The sequence below is a fragment of the Natator depressus genome, chromosome 21 (assembly GCF_965152275.1).
Source record: "Natator depressus isolate rNatDep1 chromosome 21, rNatDep2.hap1, whole genome shotgun sequence".
In the NCBI taxonomy this organism is placed as follows: Eukaryota; Metazoa; Chordata; order Testudines; family Cheloniidae; genus Natator; species Natator depressus.
In genome coordinates this window covers 9,913,996-9,927,909 of record NC_134254.1, presented here as the reverse complement: position 1 = coordinate 9,927,909, position 13,914 = coordinate 9,913,996, and the positions used below count along the sequence as shown (strand labels likewise).

Below are 13,914 nucleotides of genomic sequence, written 5' to 3'. Positions count from 1 at the left end.
GCAGAAAGGGAATGAGACTGGGATCAGTCACTAGCCAGCTTGATAACAAATTCAGTGACACAGGGAACAATTTTTCCCTGACGCTGCCAATTCTTTAATGACTTTGACGCTAAGGGCCCCAAAGGAGGGGAACTTTGACTCTGCAAAAAACCCTTTGCTGAAGCAGAATTGCTTTATTTAAGGCTACGTCAGGCGTGTTTAAATATTAAAGGTTGAGCAATAATGGATGATATTCGTTTAGGTTGTAAGTGCTGATTGGTAGCCCTCATTTACCGAAGGCAAGTGGTTGTGGGCATGTGCGTGCTGGTAGCAATAATTGGTCTTTTATCTTTTGGGCCAGCTGGCCCCTAGAGGGTGACAAGAGCATACGTAACCCCCGCTCAGTGTATGCTACATGTCACCCTTTGTGCTTGATACACAGGATGCTGGTATGCTACAGCTCTCAATCTGCTACTCTGGCTCTGTAGTGCATGCTTTTAGCCCTGGAGATCCCCAGTGTGTCGACCAAGATGGCAGCTGTCACACGAGACCCATTAGGAGATCCCAATTGGCTTGCCATCTGGCCCCTTTGGCTGAGTAAGGCCACGCACGGCTCCCTCTGGAACCCATCGATGCTGCTCCAAACATCATCCAGTGGGAGGCGCGCAGGAGCAGCACTTCCCGGAGGTGCCTTGTGTGTGCCTGCGTCCACAGTGAGTATATGAAGTAAAGCATGGGGAAGGACAGTTTCTGAATCCTCAGAAAGGTCTGGCTACCTCCCACCATAGAGGGGAGAGGGGAATAAAGGTGACCCCTTTCCATGACGCAGAAGCCCCCGGCCGAGGAATCAGACAGACACACCTCCCTTCTTTGTGCTGCTGGTGTTTATTTTGGGTTTGTTTTTAATCCCTACTGTTCAACTTTACAAAGTCCTCATGCCGATACGTTGGTTTATGTATAAAATATGTACAGGAAAGCACTGCAGGAACCATCGCGCCCCCTAGGCCGGCCAGGCGTGCGAGTGAAAGAGTGCTTCTCTCCTTGGCGGGGGAGGATAGGGTCGAGAAACGTAATGATTTCCAAGTACATAAGCAAATATTTACAGGTGACAAGACAAAAAGATATATCTCCAGTGTCGTCTCCAGGAGAGAGGGGAGCAGCAAAGCCCCCTCCCAGCTCCATTTGTTATATTGATTTATAAAGACTGCGTGTATCGATTTTTACAGGCTGTGTGTCTGCCAAGGATATACAGCTCCGACTTTCGCTTGTGCTGGCAAGAGGTCGCAGAAACCGCTCCAGCCATAGACTTTGGCGCTCCGTGTTCTACAGCGTTATGGAACGATGCCTCCGAAATACTCCCATGATCTAGAGTAAATGCCACACAAATGGGGAGTCCATTTCAGGTGTGTGTGTGTGGGGTGGGGGAATCCAGCCTGAGCTTTCCCCAGGGCTGTCCTGGTGTTAATGCAATGGAAGCCTAAAAGCTGTCTTTGCAGATAGAGATCTCCCTTTGAGCTGCTTAATTTATTTGGAGTAAATAGGAGAACCTGGGCTGGATTTCTGTGCCCGCCTGGAATGGATGCAGCTGGGGGATGCTCGAGTAGTTACAACTTCTAATAGGATTTGGTGGTTAGAATGGCTTGTTAGACTGGAATGCCTTTAAATAGCCATGAAAGGTAGCTAAGCAGGGTGTGAGGTTAAACGCAGTGGCCACCAAATGCTGTTCATTGACTCATTGTAACACAACTGAAAATGCTGATCTCTAAAACTAAACCCTGATGCCACTGATCCGCAAAATCCTCACTGATCTGAATGGGCCTGGGATTTGTCCCCCCATGTCTTCAAGCTTGTGGAGAGTGTAATGTGGATTAAATCTACAGCTGGGCAAGGGTTTCCCAGTACTTTAGCTTGAGGCACTGGGAAAAACCCTGCTGTACTTCAGTCTGGGTCTGGCTTAAACCCAGGAGCTGGGAGAGCTGCTAGTTTATTTCATGCTCTGCCCCATTGCATTGCATCAGCTCTGCTCTGCTCTGCTCGGAAATGGTGCAGAGGAAGGCGTGCTGCCCTGCATGCATCCTCTCCAGTCCTCATGCAACAGCTTGGTCAGCAGCCAGGCAAAGAAACAGGGTAGCGTCCCTCCCGGCCACTCTGTGAGTGAGAGGATGGGGAGGATAGTAAGGAACAGAGACGGAATTACAGACCACAGAAACATGCGAGTGAACTGCTGTTGTGTTCCACTGCAGCTTCCGACCAAGGAGAGAGCATAATGGCAGGAACCATGAGCTCTGGGGAGAATGCAAGGGATGGATGTCTTCCTGTCCTGCATCCACTCTCACACACACTTTCGGACCTGCATGCATACAGGTGCTTGTACTTGTGCAGGCATGTACTTGTAGACTTTTGTATACACACGCAATGTTGGTCTGTGCTCACACATACTCGTGTCGCTACATACACCCAGCTCACACACATGCACAAGCACTTTAGGAAGGGGGTTTAAAGCTAAACCAGAGTTTGCTCTGCCCGCGCTCTACCTACAGGGCTGTCTTCTAGGATCTGCATTATTCCCTCTTGCAATGAATCATTTGCAGTGGTGCTTGATGGTAAATACACTGAAAAGTCCTGCAGTTCTCTAACCACTGAGAGCTATCACCTCTCTGCCAGCAAGTTATACATGCTAGGATGCAGCTGGCACAACGGTAGGAGAGCGCGGTACCCACAGCTGCTTCCACTAGCATTGATACTGAATTATCATGGTCCACTCCAGTGGACTGAGAATGAGAATGGGCGCCAGGAACTCCTGACTTCTAATCCCAGTTCTGCCACTGACCCCTTCTATGGCCTTGGTCACATCACTACACCTCTCCATCTTGCTGTCTCTGCAATGGGAGCCCAAAGGGGTGTTATTTTAGAAATGGAGCCACAGCAGCAGCCCTTGAGGACTGAAGCAGCGCTAATAAATGAGGCTGCTGGCTTGTTCTAGTTCTAAAAACACCCGTCAAGCACCAGGGTGCTGGACAACTTCCCCTCCATTGTTGTATGTTACCACTAGGGCTATTTCACTGCATATGACACAAGCTGCATCACAGAGTGTGACGCATGGGCAGCACAGCTCAAGGGGTTAGCTTCTGGGACCACTCTCTCACCAAAACTCTTCAGCCCCTGCCAACCTAAATCACATTTTATTTCCTTAAATCTATGCGCACAAGAGGGCGAGAGGTCATGAACAAGTGAGCGCAAAGGTCTGCACAAGTTGGTACTGGCTTTGCGTGAGTGTGTGCAGCAAGGCGTGCAAGGGTTTGCGTGAGAGGGCTCAGAATTAATTGATATTTGCACGGCAGGCTGCTTGCACAAGTGGTTTGCAAATGCACAAGCGAGCCTTTGCATAAGTGGGTTCTATATGTGCACAGCTATTTGCAGGGTGGGGCCACATTCAGTATCGACACCGCTATTTTCACAGGGGAGGGCTCTCCTGTGCACACCTGAGCAGGTGTGATATGTGATGATGGGTGTACAAGGGAGTAATCGCATGAGACAAGTTCGTGGACCAGAGGGTACGTGGGTGCATCAGTTTCTACTTCTTGATCCCAGAGCGTGGCAGGTCCCCCAAGTTCAAACTGTCCATGGTCTATGCTGGTGACACTTGACTGGAGGAGACGGAGGATACCTCGGTCTTGCTCTGGGATACGGTCGAGGAGACGTCATCATCCCCAAAGGGGTTCTTACCGCAGCAGATTGTGGTGATCATGCAGTTACGGAACTGAAGGGGGAGAGAGAGAGAGCAGTGGCACCTTTGCACAGCACATACATCCATGATGGCCAGTGGAGCCGTCCCTCTGATCACCAGACAAAGAGCACTTTGCTGGGTTACGTATAATACCTCGCCCACTACAGAGATGCTACCACCCCGTGGCGAAATGTGGCAGCTGTTCCAACTGCATAGGCAGCGCTAAACAAATTAAGGCAGAAAGCAACAGATACCAGATTCAACTGAAATTTGTTCTGGGACTGGAATAGCAGGGGGGTGCTATTAGGCAGGAGGAAGATGCATCTGCACAGCTGTGGTGAAGCTCACGACTGGAGTAGCAAGAAGACTGTACGTCAGGATCAAGGTGTGTTGGCAGCACCGACACTGGACTGGGATAATAGAGGGGCTGTAAGTTGGGATTGAGGTGCGCTGGCAGAACTGGGTGGTGTCCCAGGGAGTGGAGTAGCAGGGGTGCTGCAGGCTGGGATCAAGGTGCATTTGGAGAGCTGAGTAGAAGGAGCCCAGGGATGGAATAGCAGGGGGGGAAGCTGCAGGTCAGGACTGAGGTGCATTGGTTGGGGACGCAGAACTGCGAGAGCAGGGGGTGCTATAGGCCAGGTTCAGGGTGCACCCTTAGAGTTCTGGGGGAAGCCTAGGACAGGAACAGCTTTGGCAGGGAGGGTTCCTCTGCCTGGCCCTGGGAGTCTCACCTGTTTGTTCATGAGGACATAGATGATGGGGTTGTAGAGAGAGGAGCTCTTGGAGAAGAAGGCAGGCACTGACATGAGAGTAGCGGTGAATTCCGCCCCCTTGTTGGTGAAGATCCAGAATGCCACCAAGGCATAGGGCGTCCAGGCCATGAGAAAGCCCAGAACCATTAGGATCACCATGCGGGTCACCTCCCTCTCTGCCTTCTGGGTGCTTGCCGACTCCTGCTGCTGCGCGGCTGCCTGTGGGAGAATGAGAGGGCAGTGAGCCAAGGAGCATATTGCACAGTGCTGAGCTGTCTCCCACCGGGCAAGCTAGAGAAAACTGGATATCTGACATGGCTGGAGTCAGGGGACAGAGAGCAGGTTGGAACCCCTTTGCTGGGAAAGCTGACCCCTGGGCCGAAGACATTTCAGTTGGTATTGCGTTATGCCCAGAAGGGATCTAACCACTGCACAGAACATGGATGAGATCCAGGGGCAGGGGCCAGCTCCACTGCTCTGAACCCGGGCTAGTTCTGGAGCACAGACTAGATTTACACATGGAACGTGGAATGGCTCACACCCAAGGCAGCACCCACCAAGTCATAAAGTGCAGCCAATAAACTCTCTTACCTGGAGAAAGGAGAGGCTGAAAGGGGCACACGCATGACCCTGATTTGCGCTTGTGGAGAATCATCCCTGCTTTCGATCCCCCTGTGAGGCTCTGAGCCCCCTCACCACCCGCTGATAAATTATGGGTGTGAAGTTTTATGTCTCTTGCCTCTCTTCTAAGCCTGGGCCTGTCTCCAGAGGAGATGGGGGAGTGAACAGAGCTAACACCGGGGGCGATTCATAGATTCCAAGGCAAGAAGGGACCACTCTGATTGTCTAGTCTGACCTGGCCAAATACATGCAGGCTTGTATTGCCCATTGGATGGTGCTGCTGGTGCTTCAGGGAGCCTGTTCTCCAGCTGAGGACCAACACCCTCTACCCTCTCATGCTCATCTCTCTTTGTCAAACCCTGAGCAGCTCAACCCACACACTACCTCTCGGACTTTGCATATGAGCCGCCCGTAGGAGAAGAAGATGACCACCACCGGGATGATGAAGTGGATCATGAACATGTAGACGACATAGGATTCGTTGTGGTAGTCAGGGTTGAGGGTGTAGTAATCTGGGCCACAAGAGCACTGCATGCCCTCAGGTATGTATCTGCGGAGTGAGAGAGCAAGCAAAGCAGAAGGGTTAGGTCGCGCATTTCACAAGGGCCCCCGTGAATGGGGCTGCGTTGAAACTGGTGAGGTGACCTAGAGTCTCTGTGTCTGCAGCAGGGTGTCTTGCCCATGGGCTGGAGAGCCTGCGGCTAAGCCAGCCCTTGATTACAAGATGAGCCCCACAGGAGAGCAACCAGGTGATTCTAGTATAAAAGGCAGCAGGCACCTGCAGGCAGGGTGTGTTTGAGAGCGTAGCTGAGACTTCCAGAGGCAGGAGGAAGCCTGGCAGTAACCCAGGGAAGCCCAGAACACAGGAGGTTGTGTGGTGCTGGAGCTGGTGGAAGAAGGCACTGCAGTGAGCACACATGGTTCTACAGAGCCCGAGCCAGGTAAAGCCTGTGAGTGGACATTGAAGAAGGGAAGATGGGGAACTTTGTGTGCGTTTGGACTTCTGTTCTGGTTTTGGATAAACTCTGTTGCTAGCCGGGGGAGAATGGGGGAAGAGTGAATGAAGAGATTGAGCTCAGAAGGTCACTGGAGCCTAAGCAAGTTCGTAGAGGGGCTTGGATGACGGGGAAGTAGAGGCAGAACAGCCACAGAGGCAAACCTCGCCACGATGGGTCACTCGGCAGGCACGGAGTAGCCACGGTGCTGCATTAGCAATTCCTGGAGCCTCTGAGAATGATAGCACCAGCCAATGGCGCTGTGGCCAGGCACTGTGTGTGCTCCTTCCAAATTTCTCGGCCCATGCCCTTCAATCCTGACCTGCAGCCCCCACCCTCTGCAATGCCAATCATAGAATCATAGAATATCAGGGTTGGAAGGGACCTCAGGAGGTCATCTAGTCCCACCCCCTGCTCAAATCCTGGGCTCCCCATGCCCAGCTCTGCCAATGCACCCCCTCTGGCATATTGGTGTGAGGCAGAAGTGCATGCTTCCACATGGGGCTCTGGTGAGCCTGCTGCACTCCTTCTCTGGGTGACTGGAGCTGCTGTGCCCCAGGGCCATGCAGCCCGGGAGAGGATCATGCAGGGGCGGTGATTCATTCAGGAGAAGGCGGCATGTTTGCCGTTTGCTCTGCGCTGACACATTGCACTTGGACATGTAGACATCAGTTTGTTGTGACAGACGCTCTCTCCCATAGGGAGCAGGCGATTTATTCCCTACACGGCTGAGCATTTGGCTGCCATGTGCCACCTGTTCTTTCTCCTGAGGAGCAGAGATGACGGGGAACCTACTATGGCTCAGTGCAGGTATGAACTCTGAGGCGTCCTGGACTCCCAGCTGCTGAGAGGCTGCGTCCCTGACCATCTTGGCTAATAGCCATTGATGGACCTATCGTTTGCGCCTGTTTAAATTTTTGCCTGTAGAATTCAATGTAGAATAAGATTCTTTCCATAGGCTTTTCAGAGGATCCTACAGAATTCAAAAGAGGATTCTTTCCCTGCTGTAAAATTCTATAGGAAGGATTTTGATTTTAATTAGACCTATAGGATGGATCTCGTCCTCTATGAACTCCCATAGGACTTCGGAGTAATATTAGTTGTGCATCGAGCTTGGGTTGTGGGCGAAGCTAAATGGACCCCGGTTACATTTCTGCAGCATCCTATTGGTTTCATCCGTAGTCAGTTCTTTAGTGCTTTTCCATAAAGAGAGAGATTTGTGGGGGGCGGGGAGGGGGTCCAAACTAAAAACCCCTCTGCTATTTCTTAGTTTATCAGATTTTGGGTTCCTATGACTCAAAAGCAGCTTTGTTACTTTTAATAGCTAATGTCCTGATCCCTGCAGAGTCACGTAAGTAAATTTACTCAAGCAAGTAACCCCATTGACTTCAACAGGTTTGCTGCCAGGAGTAAATGTAAGTCTTTTTCGGGATCAGGTCCCAAATTTGTGCAGCAGGAGGGCTGTGGCGAGGGCAGTTGCTTTGCCTGTGCTGGAGGGGAAATGACAAGTGAATTCATGTGAAAGACACCAGATTGACAGCCCTCCTTAATGCTCAAGTCCTGTGTTTGTCCACGGAGTCTATATAGCAGAGGCTTCCCATACTGTGCTTCAGTCCTGACCACCCAGCTCCTGGCCAATGTGATATTTGGGCTCAACTTGAAACAATAAGGTCTACGCCATGTGTAATCTTAATCTTAATTCATTGGTTTAACTGGGATTTACTGTTATATGTAAGGATTAGCCCCTGGAGCTGCCATTGCGGGATTGGGCCCCTAACTCTTCTTCACTCAGAATTCTGCTCTTGCTAGGTTAGTCTGCAGTGACTGCTGGAATGGGGACAAGTGTGTGCGTGGCTGGCTCCCCGGAGGAGAACACAGCTGTTCGACGGAGCGCAGCTGGTGGCCTATGGCATTAGACAATTGCATTATGAGCAGACCGTGCTTCCTCCTTGCTCACAAGCAAGTACAGAGAGTCTCTTCTCCCTTTGCTTGGTGGCCTGGGCTCCTTTGTCCCTTCCCCTCTGGGGTAGCAAGAAAAGAGCATGTAGGTCTGTATTTGCCCTTCCTGTGGTGAGTTCTCACTTCCTGTGGTTGGGCTGATCAGAGAGCTTTCGGGACTGGAACAGCAAGGGAAGGGGTTGCAGGTCGGGATTGCGGTGTCCCAGCAGAACTCTGTGTGGGACTCAGAACTGGAATAGCAGGTGGTGATGTTGGGCCAGAATGAAATGCATTGGCAGAGATGGGGTGAAACCCAGGACTGGACTATCAGGAGATGCTGAAGATCAGGACTGAGGTGGTGCCTCAGCAGCGCTGTATGTGGGGAGTCTAGGACAGGAATAGCAGCGGGGGCTGTCGGGTAGGATAGAGGTGCGTTGGCAGAGCTGTGTGAGGAAGCTTGTAATGCCCAGATGCATGAGGTTACATTTTCAGGAAGCATCCCAAAGCACAGAGTCTGATTCTGCTCTCATTAGCGTTGGCATTAATCAGGAGTAAGTCCTTTTAAGTCAATGGCATTACCCCCGTATCAACCCAAGATACACAGATCAGGTTCAGCTCCATAATTGCTTCCGTGCTTCAAGGGCTCATGCATAGGGGGACACCTGGGTAGTTGGGATTCGAGTATTTAGATAGCGGTCTTTGTCCGGATGGTGTAAATACTGTCTGTGTTTCGTATTACTCACCTGGACCAGCCAAATAGGGGTGGAGCAGCGCAGGAAAAGGACATGACCCAGGTAAAACTGATGCCCATCAAGGCATGGGTGGCAGAGAAGCGGAAATTGCCCATGGGCTTACACACCACGATATAACGCTCTATGGCCAGGACAACCAGCGACCACAGGGCAACCTGACCTGGGGGAGAAAGAGACAGACAGAGCAATCTAACATGAGTGAGCTGTTAAAGGACATTGGGGACAAGAACTTGTCTAAACCTGCTCTTATCTAAACAGAGGGGAAGGATGGTCTGGTGGGTACAGTACAGAACCAGGAGTTGCGTCACAGGGCTGAACTGGATCTGGTACCCTGCAGCTTCCCCATCTCACTGTGGCTTGAGCAGAGTCTGCCTTTAGAGTGCCTAAGAGTCTGCCCCCAAAATGGCCATATAAAGAGCCCAAGGGCCTTTTGAGTATCTGAGTGCCTTGTTTAGGGCCCTGGTCATTTGTCATCCCCTAAAGTCAATGGGCCAAGTCTCGACCTGGTGTGAGGAAATACGGCTCAAGGCATGAACCCTCGCTTGCACCATGTCTGCACCTGTCCTGATGGCTCTAAGAGTCTAAATGGGTATTTGGTATGTGTTCCCACTGCAGGAGAATGAGCCTGGGCAGGTGCTGGTGTGTTTATTTATCAAAGGATAATCAAACCTTAGGGGATTATGAGTGTTTAGCCTGTGCCATAAGCCTGTTAATGCCCCCAGCATGTGCTCATCCGCTGATAGCTACCCCCTCTGTTCAGCTTTCACGAAGAACAGTGGCTCTTGCGGCTTCCCTTTAGCATAAACTTTTTTCTTTCTTTCCCCCCACAGTTGAGACTCTCCTTGTTCTTTGCTGGATAGAAATGGGAAGCCTGGATAAGACAGAGGGCCTGAAAGAGCGTGAAAGGTTAGAAGCTGTTGTCAGGCACAGAGATGGGGCCTTTTCACTGAAGGAATTAGTGATGACACTAAGTGGCCCTTCTTCTGCTCCCTAATATAGACCTGGCCCCATTTCCAATCCCTGGCATAGACCAGATTTGTTGAGCCTCTTTTCCTGGTGGCAGGAATATCCCCATTGCCTCAAATGTATTCAGGAGTGAAAATTACCCAGTGAAATTTTAGCCTTTTTTTTTAAAACTCCTTGCATTGATTGCAAACTGTTCTCTTCAAGAATTTGCTCTCTGAGCTGTGTTCGGTTGGCCGGATAAGTCCGCAGGTATCATCTCTCTTTGCTGGTTGGATGAGCACAGAGATGTAAAATTAATTCATGTTGCTTGGAAATAGACTTTTTTTGCAAGCGGTTGTGCCACTGAGAGTCGATCGGAACCCTGCTTGCAGGAGTGAAAGATCAAAGAGCCACGAGTGTGGTCAGATCAGTTGGGTTTGAAAACACCGCTGGATAGTCACTGGAAAATTTCTGCACTACTTGTGCAGCTCTGCTCAAAAATATAGACTGAACCCTGTTTCTACTCCTTGAGACTGACCATGTCATTTTTACTCTTATTGAGAGCAACCATATCTTCCTTCAGCTCCCTGATACACAATTAACCCTCATTCTGCTCCCAGGTTTAGACCTTTCCTCCTCTTCCATAAGCACCAAGCTCCTCATCTCTAGCCCAGAGGAGACTCATTTTCCCTTCTCAAATACAGATGGGGTCATTCTATCCTTCGTTGATACTGATCAGATCTTCCTTCTCCTCCCAAATACTGACCTGCCCTTTCTCCAGTATAAAAAACCTGTCCTTGCTCCAAACTGCAGCATCGCTGCTGTAAGATGCATTGCTTTGGACCACTGGTTTTATATAACCGTGATAGCATCTTCCACTGGGAACCTGGGGCAAGTTTACATGCTCCTGGAGTTCTTACAGTTGCACCAAACATTATTTTGTATTCCCCATGACAGCCCTTGTTATTGATGTCTTCCACTTCTCCACGGAACTGGAACAACAAAAGGGGTAAGTTTCCCAGGCACTGTTCTAAAGAACCACCCTAAGGGAATTTCAGTCTCTTGGACTTTTTAGTCCTGGACCCTTCTGCTGAGGCTACCAATAAGGGGGCCCAATTAATGTTGGTTGTGATGCTGCCTGTCAGGGGATAAAGACCCACCCATTTGACGCAGGCCACTGACTTGGTCTCCGATGTGGTACTAATGTCTGGCCGGGTTGACATGACTAGCATAGCCCAGGAGGTGAAAGCCTTCGTATTAGGGGGCAGTACTCAAACCTGGGCATCTGCCTTCAGGTGCTCAGTTCTGTACATGAGTGCTCCCAGCAGCACTGCAGATGCTCAAATACACGCGTAAGCCACCTCAACCCGATAGCTCCAGGTCAGACCGTGGAAGGAAGAGTCATTTTCAGTCAGGCTGCCAATGAGTGTTGAGAGTGACCTGCTGGGAAGGGCTTCCACACAGAATTCAGCAGGGCTCATTCTAAACAGTGGTGGAAGATCTTGCTAAGACCATGGCAGTTTCCAGATTAATCTCAAGATGTGCTTGCCTTCGTGTGGACCCTAGCGATGGGCTCAAACCCAGCCCTTCCCAATTCAAACACCCCTGAACTTTGGGTCCCAGATCCTTAGCTGAATTTTGCGGCTTGGGCTGATTTCTTTTCATTGCCTCCTTTCTGAAACTCCTGGTGTGGTTGCAGTCATCATGGGCTTCCAGGACAATTTTTAAAAGTCCCCAATCTATTTTGGGCATGGCTCATAGCTTGTCATTGGGCTGGTTCTCAAATCACTGTGCCATACTGATGTGTGAGAATGTAGCATGGCCGTTTCGTTTCACCATGTGGTACCTTTGCATTACAATGCAACACACCCTTCCGGGAGTGGCATAATGTACTGATGCCACATAAGGCATGTCTACACTGCAATTAGGGGATGTCATAGCTCAGTGTCACCAGAGCAGTGAATCTGCGGCAGCATGGGGCTGTGCAAACCTGCCTGGAACCCTGGGTAATTACTTGCGTGTCTAGCCCGTGCTGAAACGTGCAGTGTCTAGCCCACTAGTTCAGCCAAGAATCTTTCAGTGAGGAGAAATAGACTGAATGCAAGCCATCTGCCTGGATGGCATGCTTCCAACTGGAAATAAACCCAGGGCAAACTAGACCTTCCTTTCGCTCCTCCTTCCTCCATCCAGGCAAGCGCATGCATCATTCCCCCTTCCCTGAACATCCTCAGCTCCCGCCGCTGAGCTCTTACCTCCCAGCGTCGCAAAGAAGCCCTCCACAGCACAGCCCATAGGCCCGAAGATAAAGTAGCCGTTCCAGGCCGTGTAGAAGGTGACAGTGAAGCCAAAGCAAGCCATGAAGAGATCAGCCACCGCCAGGTTGACCAGGATGTAGTTGAGTGGCTGCCGCAGCTTCTTGTGCTTGAAAGTGACAAGGAGGGTGAGGAGATTGATGGGGAGCCCGGTGAAGATGAGGAAGAAGATGTAGCAGCACACGATTCGGTACTTCCAGGGTTCAGCTAGGTAATACTGTGGGTACTCAAAGGGGCTCCGCACCAGCCCTGTTTTATTGGAGAGCGGCACATAGAAATTGATACCTTCTGTCCCGTTCATCCTTCTGTTATTTTAGCAGCTGCTCTTTATTATTTAATTGTTTCTTTCTTTTTTAAAAACCAATTTAATTCTATTGTCGACCTCAGTAAAAAACAATCCCCCCACCCCCAAGAGAAATCCTTAAGAGAATGCAGAGCTGGTGTGTTGTCCCTCATCTACATCCCAGAACTGGCAGCTCCAGGATCCCATCGGGGTTTTTATATCCTTCGCCCACTTCTGCTGGAGTGGAGGAGGGAGTGAGGGCGGGAGGGGCGGATTAGGGTCTAGGCTAAGTTTGTATGACAAGGACAACGGGATTGAGAGGGGCTGATGGTTTAAGCGCCCTCTAAGCGGCTAGTTGGCCCCAAAACCTGCCTTAAGGCGTATTAATTTCCATTAAGTGTTTAATATCTTTGAAGGAATTTGGTTTATTTGGAAGTGAGGTGAGGCAGGAGCAGAGCGGTAAATTGACAGGTGCTAACCATGAAAGAATGATAGGTGGGTAGAACGGTAGAACAGAGACAGGAGTATTGGAGAGGAATTTCTGTACCCATTTGAATTCGACGTAAATGGTAACCCTTGTGACTGCCCAGTAGCTAAGAAGGTGAGCTGGTCAAATTATTTGAGAGGAAGGATGGTTCAGGAGTTAGTGCACTGGCTTAAGACTTGTGAGACGTGGGTTAAATTCCCAGCTCTGCCACCGACACCCCGTGTGGCCATGGCCAAGTCACTTAGTCTCTCTGTGCTTCAATTTCCCATCTGTACAATGGGCTCTGTTCCACAGGGTGGGGGGGTCTAGTGGTTAGTGTAGGGGATGTGGAGTCAGGACTCCTGGGTTCTATTTTTTACCTGCAATTGTTTTTACTTCTGCAATTTATTTGTTAGTTGCCAATATTCAGCAAATAATTTGGAAAAGCAATTTCTGACTGCTGGGTTGTTTGTAATCTGCTTGCTTGGACTGTTCAGTATTTGATATTTGCTGTGTGTGGTTGGTCACTTAAGTCACATGGTATTTTTTCTGTTCCCTCACTGGCTTGCTGTCTGAAACTTCAGACAGAAAACAGGTTTCAGAGTAGCAGCCGTGTTAGTTTGTATTCGCAAAAAGAAAAGGAGGACTTGTGGCACCTTAGAGACTAACAAATTTATTTGAGCATAAGCTTTCGTGAGCTACAGCTCACTTCATCGGATGCATTCAGTATTTTCCACTGAATGCATCCGATGAAGTGAGCTGTAGCTCACGAAAGCTTATGCTCAAATAAATTTGTTAGTCTCTAAGGTGCCACAAGTCCTCCTTTTCTTTAGACAGAAAACAATGACTCTCACCCTTCCAATGTTCAGATTAATAATTGTTCATGTGAAAATTTATGAAATGTATGGGGTTTCATGAACATCTGAATACTCAAAATAGTGAACTGGATTCTGAGCAGAATCAGGTCCTCTCACTGCAGGTTCTGGCCTCATAGTAGGGACGGCTGAAGCAGCAACACTTGGATTTTGGATCGTAGCCGCAGAGCTTGGCAAACCTGAACCCACACCCAGACTGGCTCACAATAGAATAGCATCTGAATAGGTGCCTTGGAACATTGCAACATTAAATGTACTTGAGCGATATC

General features: G+C 49.9%; 2 protein-coding genes across 2 annotated transcripts in view; one reads left to right on the top strand and one right to left on the bottom strand.

Annotated features, from left to right (window-relative positions):
- The window catches only part of MLN (motilin), a 266,464-nt gene that overhangs the window by 217,717 nt on the left and 34,833 nt on the right, over nucleotides 1-13,914 (top strand). The gene's annotated exons all lie outside the window — the stretch shown is intronic.
- Nucleotides 3,608-12,322, bottom strand: LOC141975748 (blue-sensitive opsin). The gene is made up of 5 exons (XM_074936361.1): nucleotides 11,962-12,322; nucleotides 8,756-8,924; nucleotides 5,464-5,629; nucleotides 4,438-4,677; nucleotides 3,608-3,739 (listed from the first exon to the last, which is right to left on the bottom strand). The coding sequence occupies exons 1-5, from the start codon at nucleotides 12,320-12,322 to the stop codon at nucleotides 3,608-3,610; spliced, it is 1,068 nt and encodes a 355-aa protein (XP_074792462.1).